This window comes from Bison bison, unplaced genomic scaffold (assembly GCF_000754665.1).
Source record: "Bison bison bison isolate TAMUID 2011002044 unplaced genomic scaffold, Bison_UMD1.0 scf7180017864304, whole genome shotgun sequence".
Classification (NCBI taxonomy): domain Eukaryota; kingdom Metazoa; phylum Chordata; class Mammalia; order Artiodactyla; family Bovidae; genus Bison; species Bison bison.
This window is the reverse complement of record NW_011494876.1, coordinates 15,105,368-15,123,195: the sequence shown is the minus strand read 5'-3', so window position 1 is coordinate 15,123,195 and position 17,828 is coordinate 15,105,368. Positions and strand designations below refer to the sequence as shown.

Here is a 17,828-nt window from a genome sequence, read left to right as displayed (position 1 = left end):
ACCTGTGAGACTGTGTGCCGCCCCGCACTCCTGGGCTGAGCACCCCTGAGCCGCTGGCCCTCTAGCCTGCACCCGGCCCCTGCCCCCACCCCCACCTCAGTGTGGCTCACAGTCTATTTCAGGAGTGTGACGGGCCAGAGCCTTGACCTGCCACTTGCACTGCCCTGTTCTTAAGGGCTCAGCCTCCGAGGGATTCGCCAGGCAAGAATACTGGAGTGGGTAGCCATTCCCTTTTCCAGGGGATCTTCCTGACCTAGAGATTGAATCCGGGTCTCCCGCAGATTCTTCACCATCTGAGCCACCAGGGAAGCCCCCAAGGAACTCATAGTTTATTCCATAGCTGTTCCGTGAACCCACACAAGCCCCCTTCTTGGGCTGTGCCTGAGGGCCTGGCGGGTGCTCTCCATACCCTCTAGCAGGCAGTGGCACAGGGGGTGGGGGTGAGGGTAAGAGCACCCACTTGTCCCTTTGAATGCTTCCAACATGCTGAACACAAATACAGAATCCAAGAATGGGTTGTTATCACCACCTTGTCACTGATATGGAGATTGAGATTCAGAAAGGCGAAGAAGCCCTGGAACCCTGGCCTGTCTGGCAGCCAGATGGTGGCTCTCAGCCTTCCTTCCCTGTGTGCCCTGTCAGTGGGGGTCAGTAATGTAAGGGGCTGGGTGCTCTGCTTCTCAAGGGCCCCCCTTTTAAGAAGGCTATGAAGAGGATACCCCAAGATGCCGCTCCTGGGCCAGCTGGCAGTGGTGTTGCCAGGGGAACAGTCAGCTGTGGTGATACCACCGGTTGGGTATGTGTCCTACTAGGGACAGGAGCTGGGCGATTATGACTCAGGTTCGAAGACCCCTCTCCACTGCTCTGTATGACTCGGTTCACACCCTGAGTCAGCTGAGCCTGTACTGGGGTGTGTCCTTACCCTTGGAGGCCTGGGAGAGGGAGGGTGAGTCACTCAGCCCATTCCCGTGTCAGGAGTGTCCCTGCTGCCAGGCTGTCACCCTGGCTGCCCACAGGGCGGGGCCTTCCTCCCCTTCTACTTCTTCCTCATGGCTGTGGCTCCAGAGACTTCTGCCAGGAGCCAGGGGTCAGGTGTCGAAGGCCTGGAGCCTTCTAACCCAACAGGAGCAGCAGAGAGAAAGGGGCCAGGCGCCAAGCGAGGCTGGAAGCCTGGGCAGCCGGTTTCCCTGCCTCCCCGGGGAGGAGCCTGGCTGCTGGTGCTCATACAGGCCTGTGTGGGGAGCTGCAGGGACGCAGATGAAGCCAAGGGAAGCGGGAGAGATGCAGAGCGGATATGAGGTTGGCTGAAGCCAAGGGAAGCGGGAGAGATGCAGAGCCACTTTGTGTTCCTTTGTCATCTTCGTCCTCCAGGGGAGAGACCAGCTGTCATTCTTGTGAGAGCTCGGGTGTGCTGGGTCCCTTCTCCAGAGCTGACCACAGCATGGCCAGCTGGGGGCCTCTGCAGGGGTCGCTTGGGCATGGCCTCAGTCACCCTCTCCACACCTGCCAGTCCTCTGTAGCCCTGCGCGGGCTCTATGGGCACCACTGGCCAGCTGGGGGCACAGACTTTGTGGCCAAGGTGGGGTCTCTTCATGAGGAGGGACCACTGAAGAGATCCTCCTTTTTTTTAATTTATTTTTTATTGAAAGAGAATTGCTTTACAGAAATTTGCTGTTTTCTGTCAAACCTCAACATGAATCAGACATAGGTAGAAGAGACCTTTTTGAGGTTAAACTAAAACACATTTGCTAAGAATTTTCCTGTCTTAGGATGAAGATGTCTTATTTTTATGCTATCACAGAAGAAACAGAACCAGGGTAATGTTTCACCGTTATGTACCTGATTTTGACAGAAAAATCCTCTTTTCCTCTAAGAAGTTAGACGATAAGAGAAGCCAGACCCTCTGAGTATGTGCTCAGGGGCTCGCAAGGCACGTGTATGGCCTCTCCTCATCTGCTGTGGGAAGGCTGTGGGCCAGATGCTGGGGTCTGCCACCTCCTGGGGCAGAGGGAGCTCTGATCCTGCCACTTACACACTGTGTAACCTCTGGGAGTGGAAGGAGGTTCTAGCTCTTTCTGGGCCTCTTTCCCTACCTATGAAACGGGTGCCCATAGTCTCAGACCTGCCTGATCCCCTCCCCTCAGTGCCATAGGTGAGGAGACTGCAGGCCCATTTCACAGATGAGGAGCTGGGGTTCAGGTCATTAAGGTCAGGGTCACTACATACTCTGCAGAAGGGGACATTGCTTGAACAGGGGCACGAACGAGCCGAGGATGTAAAGGTATCTGCCACCTGGGAGAGTGGGAATGTGCCCCTACCTCCAGTCTGCCCAAGCTGAGGGCCAGGTCAGTCCCCTGGTTTAGGTCCCTAGCACTCAGCCATGGTTCCTGTGCCCCAGGGTCCCTTCCCTGAGATCAGCCCTGATCTTCCCACACCCTGGAGGGCCTGCCCCTCCTCACTGAGTCTTTCACAGCAAAACGGTATCCAGAGACTTCTTTTTTTTTTAATGTGGACCATTTTTAAAGTCTTTCTTGAATTTGTTGTAATATTGCTTCTGTTTTATGCTTTGGGTTTTTGGCTGCGAGGCATGTGAGATCTTAGCCCAAACAGGTATGGAGCCTGTACTGTACCTTTGGATTGGAAAGGCCTAACCACTGGACCACCAGGGAAGTCCCAATATCCATAGACTTTTGACTCTTAGTCTACTTCTGCACAGCCTGGTCCTGTCCCTCTCAGGATCTGTTTCCTGTGACCTGCTGGACTGGAGGGGATCAGCCTCCCTGGGTCCTAGAGGCTGTGCCTGAATTGCCCCCAATTCTGGTGACCAGAGAGGTGAAGAGCAGGAGGCCACATCAGAGCGAGACCCAGGGGGACTCGTGAAGCCAAGCAAACCTCAAAGCCCATTTCTACTCTGCACTTGGCACTGTGCTTGTCTGAGCTCTCTGTGTGTTCTCAGTAAGTACTGTCACGGTCCCCATTTTCCAGATTGGTTCGGTGCGGATCGGATGGAACTGGCCCCTGCATCCAGCATGCAGGTCTGTCTGACCCAGAGCCCTGTGGCATAGCTGGTCCTTCCTATGCGTGGGACCCGCGCCTGCTCCAGCTAGCACTTGTGTTCCCACCGGCCCTCCCCCTCCCTCACTGGGAGCCTGGCTTAGCTTCCTCTTTCCAGAAGCATTCTTCCCCTACCCCAACCCTCACCCAGACCTGGCACTTCTACTTTCGTTTCTAGATTTTCTGGGGCTGGTAGGAGGCAGACAAACTGAGGCCACCAAAATTTAGCAAATTGAAGGAGTCTTGTGTTCTTTAGTTTTTTTTTTTAATTGTTTTATTTATTTCTTTTTGGTGGTGCTGGGTCGCACTGCTGCACAGGCTGTCTCTAGTTGGGATGTGCGGGCTTCCCATTGCAGTGGCGTCTCTTGTTGCGGAGCAGCGGCTCTAGAGTGCAAGGCTTCAGCAGTTGTGGTGCACGGGCTTCATTGCTCCATGGTATGTGGGATCTTCCCAGGTCAGGGTTTGAAGCCGTGTGTCCTGCATTGGCAGGTGGATTCTTTACCACTGAGCCACCATGGAAGCCCCCTGAGATTTCACAATTTCAAAATGTGTGTTGGCTCTCCTGCTGGCAGAGCTTCCCAGGCAGATATTGGGCTCAGAGCCCCAGCCACTCCCACCTCCCAGGACTCTGGTGGCAGGTGATTAGGGAGGCTCCACGCCAGTCAAGCCACTTTCCTCTCATTCCCAGCCATCAGATACCCCAGCCTTGGCCTGGTTTGGGAGCAGCTCTTTGGGGGCCCTCCTTGTTCCTGGTTCTGGTCTGCCAGGTTCTAAATCTGGAAAGAAAGAAAAAGAGAGGAGAAGGATCCAGGCCCAGTTTCTTAGTGCCTACATCCTCATCAGGCATCCTAACCAGCAGTAACTCATCCATAGACCCTGGTCCCGGGGGACAGTCTGTGGCAGCATTCCCAACTTCAGCTCCCGGCCTGGCCCCCAGGCAGGACCAGTAAATGTTCGTAGGGGTCAGGAAGAGATCTGTAAAACGGGCAGTCCTCCCTGGGCATGACGGTTGACTCCTGGTTCCCAAAGGACTCCTAGACTCAGAGGTGGCCCTGTGTGACACTTGTGACCCAGAGAAGCTATAAAACCTTCCTGAGCCTCTGTCTCCTCAGTTGAGAATGATGGTCAGTGGTGTCCTTGTTGAAGGACAAAAGCTCAGGTGTGTGTAGAGTGCCTGGTACCCAGGAGGCGCTCTGTGAACTGCCGCAGTCGCAGCCGCTGTTAACAATCATTAAATGGCAGAGCCTGGTCTAGCCCCAGGGTTGTGGGGCTGAGCTCCATGAACAAAAGGAGCACAGCAGCTGCCTGCATTGTCCTCACTGCCTAGAAGCCAGCGGGTCTGGGTCTAAGTTTTGTTTTTTTTCCAAAAAATTTCAGGATAATTCTGATATGCATCTGGATTTTAAAAAGTGATTACAGGTTTTTCTATTAAATCGTAGGTTTGGCAATGTAGAGTTCTGTTATTCTTTCATTGCGGGTCCCAGTTTTGACTCTCACGACCTAGTGGTGTGACTCTGGGCAGGTCACTTCACCTCTCAGAGTCACGGCTTCCCCACAGGAAAAGGACGATGCTGGTTCTCCTCAGCAGATGGTGAGTCCTGAATGAGGTGGTGTCTGTGACCAAGCACCGTGGCCAACGCAGCACTGGCCGAGCACCAGGGAGGGACAGTTGTTGCAAAGGGGGTGTAACTCCATCAGTCATCCGGCGTTCAGACGGGGCCCAGGCATCTGGGGTCAGGAGCATCATGTGAGCCGACCTCCCTGGAACTCAGCCGCTGAGGAGGACAGGATACAGCCAGAACTTAATGAAGCGAGGTCTCATCTGGCGTGGGGCCAACTCATCCATAGCTGCAAAATCGGTTCCATTAGCTCCCTTAATGAGCTACGAAAGCCGGGGAAATGAGTGCGTGAGAGAGTAATGGCACATGTCTGAGGCTCTAATTTGAGACTGTGGTTAACAAGTCAGATTTGACGTGACCAACAGCTCTCCAATAGCACTGATGCCCTTGCGGGGAAGGAGAGGGTGAAGCCAGTGAGGAGGGGACGAGTCTGGCTCTATAAAGAAAACTGTTATTGTTATTTAGTGGCTCAGTCATGTCTGACTCTTTTGTGACCCCATAGACTATGGCCTGCCAGGCTTCTTTGTCCATGGGATTTCCCAGGCAAGAATACTGGAATGGGTTGCCATTCCCTCCTCCAGGGGTGCTTGACAACTCAGGGATGGAACCTGCATCTCCTACGTAGGCAGGTGGATTCTTTACCATCTGAGCCCCCTGGGAAGCCCTTATAATGAAGATACTGAGACCTTAAGAAGGAAATTCCTGCTTAGAACCCTGAACTTGAGGTCAGTCTATACCATCCCATCAGAGGCTATGCTCTCCGTTCTAAGTAGGCAAAGCAGCCAGCACGGGTCCCATGAGCTGGCCAGGGGCCGGAATGCCATGCCTGCTGCTAATGGCACAGGGCGGGTGGTCTCAATATCTGGCTCTGAAATGAATCCTGCTCTTCCAGTGGTGTTTCATAAAGTTAGATATGTCCCCATGGGAAAATAATCCCAAATAATTACAGAGCTTGGAGCCAGAAAGAACCTCAGATATGGTTGAGTTGAAAACTCTTACCAAGAGGGGGTTTAGTAAGTCCAAAGTGCTTTTTCTCACCTGTAACCTCACTCTGTAGAGAATTGGGGTTCTCCACAGTGGAAAAAAAAATGTCGCAAACCTAGATTTCCCCATAACATTCTGTGCAGACCCACTGCCTGAGTGTTTGACACCCAGCGTGCGTGTTGTGGTGTAATCAACGACCCAGAGATGCCACTCCTGAGAATTCCAGCCTACCCCTGCCTGAGGCTGGGCTGAGACCCCGGCGTGGGAGAGAAGGTGTTGGGGGAGCTCAGCAATCCTTCCTGCCTTTCTCTCCTCGGGCACCAAACAAAGTTGGAATTCCAAGAAAGTGGAAATCATGGGAATTTGCTGACCCACAGATCAGTGAGAGGAAGTAGATCCCTGGCCTCTGGGATTTTCAGGCTGTGGGCCGTCCTGAAATCCAGAGTTCATATTTCTTAATTTGCTGCTGTTTCACTGATGGGAGAGATTATAAACCAGCTATCTTCCCCCGGAAGGAGTGGGTGTTCCGGCAGAGGCCCCAGCAGCTTGGCCAAGGCTGTAGGTTAATTGGCTGGGAGTGTGGAGGTTGGGGTGGAGTGGGAGAGGCTGCTTGTCCAGCCCAGGGCCTTGGGGCGTCCTGTGTGTGTGGGGGGGCGGAGAGAGAGGGCGATACTGTGAACATTTTTACTAGAGAAGATGTCCAGGGGTGAACTGGCTATGTGAAGGGGCATGTGGGTCTGGGAAGGTAGCCTTTCCTGGGCTGGGAGATGGCTGAAGAAGGGTGATGGGGGTTGGTCCCTAGGCTGTGTCTTACAGAGTCACTGCAGACACCCCAGATTTGTCTGATGCTCTGGGAAGGCAGACAGAGTGCTTTCACAGCTCTGGGCAACATGAGGTGGAGGGTCCTGCAGTGGAGATAGGATCTCAGTGGGAGAGGAGGTCTGAGCAGAAGGGTCTAGGCTTGGTCACCTGCCCAGGCAAGACTGTCACAGGTTGAGTTGTGGCAGCAAGACCCCAGTATTTCTTGGGCACCTGTCTATACCCAGTTCTCTGCTTGACACTTAAGAAAAATAGAAAATATTGAGAAAAATAGACAAATAAATGGACAGATTGTTGTTGTTTAGTCACTAAGTTGTGTCCAGCTCTTTTGCGACCCCATGGACTATAGCCCAGCAGGCTCCTCTGTCCATGGGATTTTCCAGGCAAGAATACTGGAGTGGGTTGCCATTTCCTTCTCCAGGGGATCTTCCCAATCCAAGAATGGAACCCACATCTCCTGCATTGGTAGGCAGATTCTTTAGCACTGAGCCACTTGGGAAACCCAAATGGACAGATCGATGGGCCTTATTTTCAAAGTTAATATAGAGTTCAGAGACGCACACATACCTTGGCCCACACACACTGACACACATTCCTCATACCCGTACACACCCATGCACGTACCCCTTGCATGCATGTACTCATGTGTTCAGGTACCCATGTTTCCAAGCACATGAACACACTTACACACATACTCCCCTGCTCGTGTGCACGCCACGCCCCTATGCACACATTTATTTTGGAGCAAGATTCCCGAGTCTTGCAAGCAGTAGTTTTGGCCACTGCCTCTCTGACTTGGGGCCACCCTGGCCTCTCATCCCCACTCTGGGAGGGGTTGTCTGGATGCTCTGTGTGGAGTCCTGCTCTCCCAGCCTCACCTTACTCCAGCCTGGCGGCCCCAGGGCAGTGACTTCACCCTCCAGAGACTCTTTGCCTCAGTCTGCAAACTGGGGCTGTTGGTTTCCGCCCTGCTTGCCTCACAGGGTGGCACCAAGCATTCCCATGAGATAAAGGAAAAGAGTGTTTTGTAAACTATAAATTGTTTTCCAAACAGTCAATTGCTGCAGTTGTTTTCCCAGCTCCTGAACTCAAGAATCCCTCCACCCGCCGTAAACCCTGTGCTTGAGTGGGAAGAGACACTGTGGAGATAGTGGAGTGGTCTGGCCGATTCTGAGGCTCCATTACACCTGGAGAGCCAGAGGGGCATGGGCAGCTGTGTCTCTGGGAAGCAGGCTCCTCTGTCCTCAAGCTGTGAGGGGGTCTGCAGTCTGGTGGGGTTGGTCAGCATCTCAGCCGTCTGACTGTGGGTTCTGGGGGTTGATGAGAAATGGCAAAGGAGAGTGAGGCGAGAAGGGAGAAGTAGAAACCACTTCAGCAGAGTCTGTAACTAGAGCATTGTCATTTGATCAAGGAAGTGTCATCTCAGATTCAGTACTTACCTGACATCAGTGGGGGGGCGGGGGCACACCTCCAGCACAGCTGGGAGCCGTCACAGAGGAAGACGCCAGGGTTCTGTCCCACAGGTGTGCAGGGGAGCCTGTTGGGCGCTAGCTGGAACCGTGGAGCAACTCAGGAGACATCACAGACCCTCCCAACTCTGGTGTACCTCTGGGGGGGCTCAGGGGCATCGAGTGGGAGTGAGACCAAGATGTGGATCTGTTGGGCACCCCATCTTCTTTTCTTCCCAGCTGTGACTGGGGACCAGGATACTGAGTGGCCTCCAGCAGTTTCAGGTGTTAGGATATGGGGGTCAGTGGAGACCCAGAGGCTGCTCAGTGAGCACAGTGATGTTGGCAAGGGGGTGTAGTAGGTACTTTGAGGAGCCCCTGACCAGAGGTCCCCTCTGTGGTTCCCATCCTTCCAGTGCAGACCAAGCCCTGCATCTTAACACCAGGGAAACAGAGGCACAGAGAGGCAAAAGACCAGCCCCAGGTCACACGGAGAAGAGGAGTAGAACCCAGGCCTCCTGTCTTAGCCCTGTGCCCTTTTCCATGCCTGGGAAGATGGGCTCTTGCTTGAGGACCCCTTTTATGAAGGATAGTGACCCCTCAGGTACTTGCATGAATGAAGCCTACTTGTAGCCATGGGCTTGTGGGCCGGAGGAGTCAGGATGGGCTTCCTAGAAGAGGTAAAGTCTGGTTCGCCAGAGGGCGCAGGTGAGTACAGCGGGGAGGAAGTTGGGCTGGGTTGTCATGTCTCTCATTTGTTGAGCCTTCCTGGCTCCTCCCTCAGTTTCTTCTTATTCTCTCCTCATGGTGGGTTGTGAGGGTTTCTTCCCTTTCCCCCGACTTGATAGGTTTGTTCATTAAATCCCCAAGTATTATCTGAGCCAGTGCTCTGTGTCAGCACTGGAACCCAGACTGGCCCTGCCCATGGGGGCCCACAGTCTGAAGCCGGAGACGGCCCAGTGCCAGCCTGACTGGGGAAACGGCCGCATGATCTGGGATCAGTTACTCATCTCTCCCTGCCTCCATGGTGGTAATAAAGTCCCTTCCTCCTAATATTTGTAAAAGGCTCAGAACAGAGCCAGGCATATTGAAAGTGTATTGTCTAAATGTGTATGTGTGTGTTTATAGAGTTATCAAAGGAACAGGCTAATTGTAGGTCATGAGAAAGTGGTGCATAGGAGGGAAGAGAAAAGGGAGATGATGCAGGAGCTTTCTGGGAGCGGGCAATGTTTTCTTAAGATTAAAAAAAAATCTATATTTATTTATTTATTTGGTTGCACTGGGTCTTAGTTGCGGCGTGTGGGATCTAGTCCCCTGACCAGGGATCAAACCCATCATCCCATCCTTTGTTCCGGAGCTCAGTGTTTTCTCCCAGACCCCAGCCGGGGACTCCCAGGTTAACCCCACCTCCCTCTACCTTCATGCTCCCTCCAGCCTGGTGGAGGTGCAGAGGCAAAAACCACTGAGGGAGGTGCTGGGAGGACTTCTCAGAGCAGGAGACATCTGAACCGAGCCCAAAACGTTCCTCAACAAGGGAGAGCTGGCCCAGTGGAGAAGGAGATGGAGCAAGAGAGCACAGGGTGTGGGCAGAGCGTGAGGCTTGTTTGGGGCCAGTGCGTCTGGTGTTCCGACCTGAGCCAGGTGTTCTGGGGCCAGGGCAGCAGAAAGGGAGCCCGGAGAGGAAGGCAAGCTCTGGATACCAGGGAAGAAGGTGGTCTTTATCTGGAGCATGAGGGCTAGAGATTTAAGGAGTGAGGGTGGGGACGGGTGGAGAAGAGCCAGAGGGGAGGAGGTGGGACTGAGGACCCCACAGAAAACCTATCAGCTGTGGGCTGGGCCTTTGAGGAGAGGAGAGAGAGGACCCTGGTACAGGGGTTGGGGTACCAGAAGCAGGACAGAGTGAGGGTCCAGGAACCCCCCTGGAGGCCCTGCCAGGACATGGGCAGGTCGGCTAGGGAAGAGGTGTTGGGAGGCCAAGCAGAGACGAGGTGCAGAAAGGACAGAGCAGGGAGGGAAAATGCATCTTTGATCCTGTGGAGGCACCTCAGGACGCAGTGGGGGCAGGGGGAGCCGATGTGACCAAACCTCTTTCCCCCAGTGCTGTTAAGTAAGAAGCTGGTACATGGGAGCTGTGTGGGCAGAGAACGAGGAGGCAAAGGCAGCACGAGCAAGGGATCCATGGTTTCCAGGCTGGGAGCGTCTGCCTACAGCCGCCTCTGTGTGCCCCATTCTGGACTGTTAGCGGAGCAGGAGCCCCAAGCTGGTGGAGGGGCTTCCCCACCTCCTTGCACTCCACACTAGGGTCAAAGGGAACAGCCCCCCAGACCAGCATCAGACAGATGCGGAGACCCACTGTCTCCCTCTCCAGCCCAGTTGATCTTTGCCTGGATAGCTTGGTCCCAGAGGCTGCCCCGCACATGCCCTAGAGGAGGGGAGACCATCCTGCCCAGGAGGAAAGCAGGGCCCATGGTGGCCCAGGGTCCTGTGGGTACTGAGCCAGACAGAGCTGGGCTCAGCCTGTCTTGGTCTGCAGCCTTGCTCTTCAGCCCTGTTCAACCAGGAAGCAGATGTGAGCAGCCTTACCTGGGGATGCCTCATCCCTGTTCTCCCCATTCTGGGCTGCCTCCCCCAGAAGGCCAACTTCTCCACCCCCTCCACCTCTGAGCATGACCATTTCAAGGTCTTGCTCATTTCCGGCGATTGGCCTTAAGGTTGGCAGCCACAGTCTGGGGCTGAGTTAACCCGAACAAAGATCCTGACGCCCACCCACCTGCTGCCTGCTTCGCTATGATGCATCCTGTGGGGATGACTGTTATTACTCCATTTTACGGAGTTGTGGGCTGTGGCTTGGAGCTGTGAATGTTTGCTTGAGGTCACACTGAGTCATGGAGGAATTTAACCCCAAGCCCGGAAACCTCACCCTACCAAGGAGTCACCCCCATCAAGCAGGGTCCTCCTTCCCGCCAGCCTCTACCTCTGGCCCACAACTCTCATGTCATCCCACTGGAAACATGAGGCTCTACGGATGTGTGGCTCCTGGCACAGGGTCTCACACTGATGTGTGATTTGACTACAAAATCCTCTCAATTTCCACCTCAGTTGCTTCCCCTTGGGAAAGGAGGCAGGGGCTTCTCTGGCCTCTGAGCCCTTCCAAGCTTTCAGCTACCTCCCAGGCCTTCCCGAGCTACGAGCTAAGCTTGCTTGAAGCTGACCCTCAGCCAAGTGCAGGGGCTCATTGGACCACGCATCCAACCTGGACTGGAATCTTCCTTTTGCCCTTCATCAGCTGGGTGACCTCAGGCAGGTCACAGGCCTCTCTGAGCCTGTGTGTCCTTGTCTGCCAAGTGAGGGCAGTGGCACTGTCTGGGTGGCTCCTGGGAAAGTGGATTCTGGGCCTGACACTGTCTGTGCCTCCCTGCCCTCAGCTCCTGTACGACAGCCCCAAGGCCCGGCAGGAGGTGGACCACCACTGGCAGGCCTCCGGTGGCCCCCACATCGTGCGCATCCTGGATGTTTATGAGAATATGCATCACAGCAAACGCTGTCTCCTCATCATCATGGAATGGTATGCTGCCCATCCTCCCTCAGCATCTCATTGGTACCCCTGTGCCCACCCCCCGAACTCCCACCATTCTTTAGAGGTCTCTGTTCTTCAGATAGCAGCCCCGGCAGGGCCCCCCAGCCCCTGAAGGGTGATGGACCTGGGCAGCTGGCCCCAAGGGCACTCCTGCACGGGTGGAATCCTCAGTGACTGTAATATGGCTTCCCTGGGTGTGATTCCCCCTCGGTGAGGAGGGGCTGGGAGAGCTGTCGGAGAAGGCCACCAAGCCCTGAATGTGGCTGGGATGGGGGAAGACTGGGGGAGGAGTCAGATATGTGCTGTCCCTCGGCTTTCTCCTCGCCTGGATTTGCACTCCCATGGCTCCCCCCCACCCCCCACTCCCGATGCTGGGTGATCCTGGCCTGGATCCAGGAGCCAGCAGCCTCCTCCATCCTAGGCTTCTCCCATGAACACTGTGGCTCAGCCCTAACCTTCCTCAGAACCTGGGCCCTGGGTCTTGGCCTCCAGCTCCTCCCTGTCTGCCTTTCAAGTTCCGCCTCACCCCATAGGGTAGCAGCTCTTGAGTCAGATTTGGGGTTCAGATCCTGACTCTGTCACTCACTAGCTATGTGACCTTGGTCAGGCCTCTCACCTCTCTGGATCACTGTAACTTTCATGTAAAGTTACATGGAGGGAGATCTTAGTGTGGCATTCACCCTGTTCATTCTAAGTGCTCTGTGTGTACTGCTGAATCAGTCTTCCCAACTCTGTGAGGTTGGTGCTATAATCCCTGTTTTACCGAAGAGGAAGCTGAGGCACAGAGAGGTGAAGGGACCCACCCAGGATCACACAGCAGTGCACACAAAGGGTTTGCCCAGGGCACGGCACACAGTAGGTGCTCAGAAAACGGTGGTCATGAGGATGATAACTGACATCTCATTCCTCACCTGGGTAAACTTGGATAAAGGTGGGGCTGCCAGATCAAGACAGTGTCCCTGGGAACATAGATGCTCCCTGGGGAAGATCTTCCCCTAGTTTGAAGAGTTGAGTTCAACCCACCCAAGCCAACAGCCCACCACATACAAGGCTCTTCAACACATGGTGAGGCTGACAGTGACCATCCCCCAGGGGAGCAGCAGCAGGGCTGGAGGCCTGGGCCCATGACCTGGGGCAGGGGCAGATCGACGCCTGATTCTCCCCGTCTGTCCCCGCTTTCTCTGACAGCATGGAAGGTGGTGAGTTGTTCAGCAGGATTCAGGAGCGTGGTGACCAGGCTTTCACTGAAAGAGGTACGTATGTGCCGCTGTATGGGGAGTTTGGGCTGAGATGGGGCACACAGAGTTTCTTTGTGATGCTGGGCAAGACCCTGTCCCTCTCTGTGCCTCAGTTTCCCCACCTGAACAAGGGTTGGGGGGAGAGTGTTCTTCCCCCAAGGGGTTCTGTGAGTCTGTGGCAGCTTGTCAGAGATGGACTCCCCATGGGCCTGGGATGGAGGCCTCAATGCTTCTTGGTGCCAGCCAGCAGCTGAGCTGGGGGCATCTCCAGAAGAAACTAGGGGGACCAGGGTTGGGGTCTGACGTGGGGTCCTGGGTGGCAGGAGTGCACCATCTTGTGCTCTCCAAAGAGGGGTGATGGGGAGGGGCCCCCTGGGTTGCCTGACCCTTGAGTGGCATCCGTGGCCCCCTCCTCTGTCTGTGTCTGCAGAAGCCGCAGAGATCATGCGGGATATTGGCACTGCCATCCAGTTTCTGCACAGCCGGAACATCGCCCACCGAGATGTCAAGGTGAGGCTCCAGGACCCATGTTGGGGGACCAGGACAAAGAGTGCTACCCACAAACACCAGTGGCCCCAACATCCACTGGATAGAGGCCATGTTCCTTGCTTGGCATTTCAGGCCTCTCCCCGCGGCCCATACTGCATGGCTCAGCCTCTCCTCCCACGGTCCCAGTGTGTTCATTGTGCTTTAGCCAGATAGGTCTCCTAGTTTCCTTCAAGCATATATAATCCCAGTAGGCATAAGAATAAACTAGTGCCTACCTTGAGCCACTGTGTCCTGAGAAGCATCTCGTTTAATCCTCACCCAGTCCTGTGAGAGGGTGCCATTACCCATTTGACAGATGAGGAAACTGAGGCTCAGAGAGCAATTGTCTTGCTCAAGGCTCTGCAGATGCCTCACTGGGGATTCATGCATTCATTTGTTCACTCAGCAAGAATTTTGTGAAGACAGTGTGCCAGGCTTCGGTGACAGGGCTGTCCAGCACTGTTGGAGCTTGTGTGAAGTAACAGCCATAGTTCCTGTAGGCAGAGCCTCTGATGGCAGCATTTTAGGGGAAGGAGGCCCTTTGCTGGGCACTGGACAAAGGAGCGGAGGTGATCCTAGCGGCTGGAACTGCTTGTCCCTCCAGTGGACGGGCTTGAGAATGTTCTGTCCAAATTTCCTGTCCGGGGAGGACTGGATCTTACAGGTGATCAGGATCAGATGGAAGAAATGGAAACCGAGGCAGCTTCACAGGCACACACACACTCACCTGCATGTGCCAGCCACTGTCAGAGCAGAGTTACGACTCCTGGACCCTCGGCCCCCACCTAGACCCTGACTGCCCTGTCCCCCAGACTTATTTCCTCCTAAGGCCGGGCAGAGGAGACCCGAAGGTCCAGCTGCTGCATCAGGTTCTTCCCCTGGCTGAGTATCACCAAGTCTTGCAGTTACCCTTTGATTTTGGATACACGTGGAGCCACAACAGTCTCACCTTCTGAACTGTTGCTTTATTTTGGCCCTGGCCTCCTTTTTTTCCCTTAAGGGGAGAAAAGCCTTCTATGGAGAAGATTCCTATACAAAAACTGCTTCCCTGTTTTTCACCCCAGCCCAAGTTTGGATCATCTCAAATAGAACCTGAGAAATAGCTTTCACTGGCTCCAAACTGAAATTCCATGTGCCACTCCATGCCTCTGCCCCAGCTCTGCTGCTTCTCTCTGTGGGCCTAGGTCCTACCCATTCATTAGAAAGCAGCCTGAGTGCTGCCTCCTCCATGCAGACCTCCCCACTGCCTTCATCCCTCAGACCCTCTGTGCCCTATAACCAGGAAGACTGGCCTCTATGCAGCTCCTGGGGCCTGAGTTCCCCAAGCAACCTCAGGTAGGGGCCTGTCATACAGGCTTGTTCTGGGCTGCGTACAGGATATGTGCTTGGCAGCACTGGCTCATAAGAAGCCCCCCGTTCCCCTGGAACCCTCATTTTGGCATCTCATGGCAGCATCACCGACTCAAGCTCAGAAGTTCCTACCCCTGGGCTCTCTGTGGCACTTAGTTATCCCCAGCTTGGTGGAACCACTGCCTCAGTTTCCCCTCTGTGAAACAAGGTGTCACCTCTCAGCCACATTAGTCTCCTCCACCTTTGGCCCACATCATTGGCGGCCAAGACCCAGGTCTTTTTTAGTGAGATGGATCCAGCTCCTCCTGCCTCAGTCTGGATGAGGGAGGGAGGAAGGAAATCTGACTGCAGATCACTGTGGAAATCTGCCCCCACTTGGTGCCTGACTCCAGACTAATGTTTTCTCTCCCTGGCCCAGCCTGAAAACCTGCTCTACACGTCCAAGGATAAAGATGCGGTGCTGAAGCTCACGGACTTTGGCTTTGCCAAAGAGACCACCCAGAATGCCCTGCAAACTCCATGTTACACTCCCTACTATGTGGGTGAGTCCCTGGGATGTGGCTGGTACCTCTTTATTGTATCCCGCCCCCCACCCCTGCCTCACTGTGGTCTGGGGCAGCCTGTGGGATGCAGAAGCCAAAGGGTTAAAGCGCTGTGAGGAGGGAAGTGGGGGGTTCTGTCTGTGTGGAGGTGGCAGCTGGGGGGCCGGAGGCTGCAAAAATATTCTCCCAAACTTCAGTTTTTGCTTTTGAAAATAGATTCAGGAAAATTCTGGCTCTGGCCTGTGAGCTGAATGACATCACAGTGGCTCTAAATATATATGTGATAAAAGGCTGCCGTCGGCTTGGGATGGAGTCCAAGTGCGGTTGTTTTTCTCCGGTTTTTATCTTCCTGGGAGTCATATTCAGAAAGTGGGCAGGCGCGCCCTCCTACATGAGAGGGAAGCAGGGGGCCAGCCACCTGCGTTTTGGGAAAGCATCCCTTAGGTGAGGGCCAGGATGGGCCCCGGGGCTTCACACACACTCATACTTCCTGGAAAAGCTCCCTGCTCCCCTGTGAGCAGGTAGCCCCTAGACCTGGAGAAGCTACCCCACCCACCCCCGGAAAGTGCCCCTTCATGGAGAGTGGGGTGATGACTTGTTTACAGAAGACTCTTCTCCCTCAGGATAAGCCTTCCAAGAGCTGTTGAAGGGGTGGGAAGCCCCCTGAGACAGCTGGAATGGCACTCTGTTTACCAGGATGTGTTTTGCAGTATTTTGACTTAGTAATCTCCTGGCCTACCGATCTCATCACACAGATGGGAAGACCAAGGCCCCATGGGATGGTTGCCAGGTGAACAGTGGAAACCAGAGCCCTGGCCATGGCCCTTCCTTGCCCATGACCTAGGCTGTCTGTTCAGGAGGCAGGGGATGCGGGGCAGCTGCTGGGCTGGGACCCTCTCTGCTATGGCAGGACCCCACCCAACCCCTGACTGTCCTTCTCTCCTTCCCCTACCGCACCATGGCTGAGATTGGCCCAAGGTAGCTAGGAGGTTATCATCTCTTACAGCCCAGCCTGAAAACGGGTTTATTTTATCTGGGAGCTGTTGTTCCTCCCCCAACTTCACACACATGCTGCCTTCCCAGAAAGTGCCAGACACCAATCTGCTCTGCCCCATCCCCGGCTCGGGCACCTATTCCCACCTTGCCCAGGCTGTAGGCTCCTGCCGGTGCCCCAAGACCCTTGGACTGAGGGTCCTCCTGTGCCCTCTGCCCTGGCAGCTCCTGAGGTTCTGGGTCCAGAGAAGTATGACAAGTCATGTGACATGTGGTCCCTGGGCGTCATCATGTACATCCTGTGAGTGCCATCCCTTTCCTGCACCCGCGGGTACCCTTGGAACCACTTCTGCCCCCACCTTGCAGGGTGAAGGGCTCAAGCGGGCCACTCTTCCAGCAGTCTGCTGTTCCCTTCTGGTCATGGGACACCTCTCCTTCAGGCTCCCCAAAGGCCTCCCCATGGCGAGGGCAGCTGGTGTTCCTGGGGACGAATCCCCGAGTACAGGGGGCTGATATTATTGCCCTGGTGTCTAGCTGCCTGTCTCCCAGTCAGGGTCTTGGGGAGGAGAATGGGTCCGCCCTGGCACTGCCCCCACACCCGTGCTGAATGACCTCCGCCCTCCCCCAGCCTGTGCGGCTTCCCGCCCTTCTACTCCAACACGGGCCAGGCCATCTCCCCGGGGATGAAGAGGAGGATCCGCCTGGGCCAGTATGGCTTCCCCAGCCCTGAGTGGTCCGAGGTCTCCGAGGATGGTGAGTGACTCTCTGCTTAGCTCGCTCCACCGGACCCCAGCCGCCTTCCTTCCGGGAGAGACCACTTAGGTGTCAAACCGACCTGTGTTTAGATCCTGGCTTCCTCCACATCCCAGCTGTGTGATCCTAGGCAAGTCATCTCACCGTTTGAACGTCCTTCTCTATGTCTGCCAAATGGGCTTGAAACCTGCCTCCTCAAAACTTCCCCTAGTTCTTGTCCTTCATTCATGTTTTCCCTTTGGGGACCATGAACAAAGCTGGCCTGTATCAGTTATTTATGGCTGCCTAGCAAATTACCCCAAACACTTAGCGCCTTACGGCAAGAAGCCCTTATCAGCGCACTGTTCCTGTGGGTTAGGAATTTGGGAGCGCGTTGCAGAGCTGGCGGTCTCTGGGAGGGGGGACTGGCTCTGAGCAGCTCCACAGCCTCACCACTGCCCTCTCTTCCCTAGCCAAGCAGCTGATCCGCCTCCTGTTGAAGACGGACCCCACCGAGAGGCTGACCATCACGAAATTCATGAACCATCCCTGGATCAACGTGAGTGCCTCCTCGTCCCTGGCGGGCCGGGTGATGAGCTTGAGCAGGGCTGCCGGGGGGGTGGTCGACGGCTCCAGAGGCCCTGGGGTGGGCCACAGATATGCGGTAGTGCCCCGCCTTTGCCTGCTCCTGGTCTCATCAGGCTCCTTCACCACCCTGAGCCTCAGATTCCCCATGAGCCCAAAAGAAAGGGGTTCGGGGTCGGGGGCAGCCGGTGCTGTCCCAGGTGCCTGCAGGGTCTGATCCATGGGCTTGGGGCTCCTTCCAGCAATCGATGGTGGTGCCCCAGACTCCACTCCACACGGCCCGAGTGCTGCAGGAGGACAGAGACCACTGGGATGAAGTCAAGGTGGGTGGACCATCTCCCCGCAGGTCTCAGGGTTTT

General features: G+C 55.1%; 1 protein-coding gene across 3 annotated transcripts in view; it reads left to right on the top strand.

Moving 5' to 3' along the window:
* The window catches only part of MAPKAPK3 (mitogen-activated protein kinase-activated protein kinase 3), a 28,354-nt gene that overhangs the window by 8,371 nt on the left and 2,155 nt on the right, over positions 1-17,828 (top strand). For 2 of the 3 annotated variants that reach the window (XM_010851793.1, XM_010851792.1), the window contains exons 3-10: positions 11,350-11,489; positions 12,690-12,754; positions 13,170-13,249; positions 15,036-15,159; positions 16,378-16,453; positions 16,781-16,905; positions 17,358-17,443; positions 17,712-17,792. In XM_010851793.1, the coding sequence (XP_010850095.1) occupies positions 11,350-11,489; positions 12,690-12,754; positions 13,170-13,249; positions 15,036-15,159; positions 16,378-16,453; positions 16,781-16,905; positions 17,358-17,443; positions 17,712-17,792 (777 nt within the window). Of the gene's footprint in view, positions 1-11,349; positions 11,490-12,689; positions 12,755-13,169; positions 13,250-15,035; positions 15,160-16,377; positions 16,454-16,780; positions 16,906-17,357; positions 17,444-17,711; positions 17,824-17,828 lie in introns of all 3 variants that reach the window. The other variant, XM_010851794.1, reaches the window with a different exon arrangement.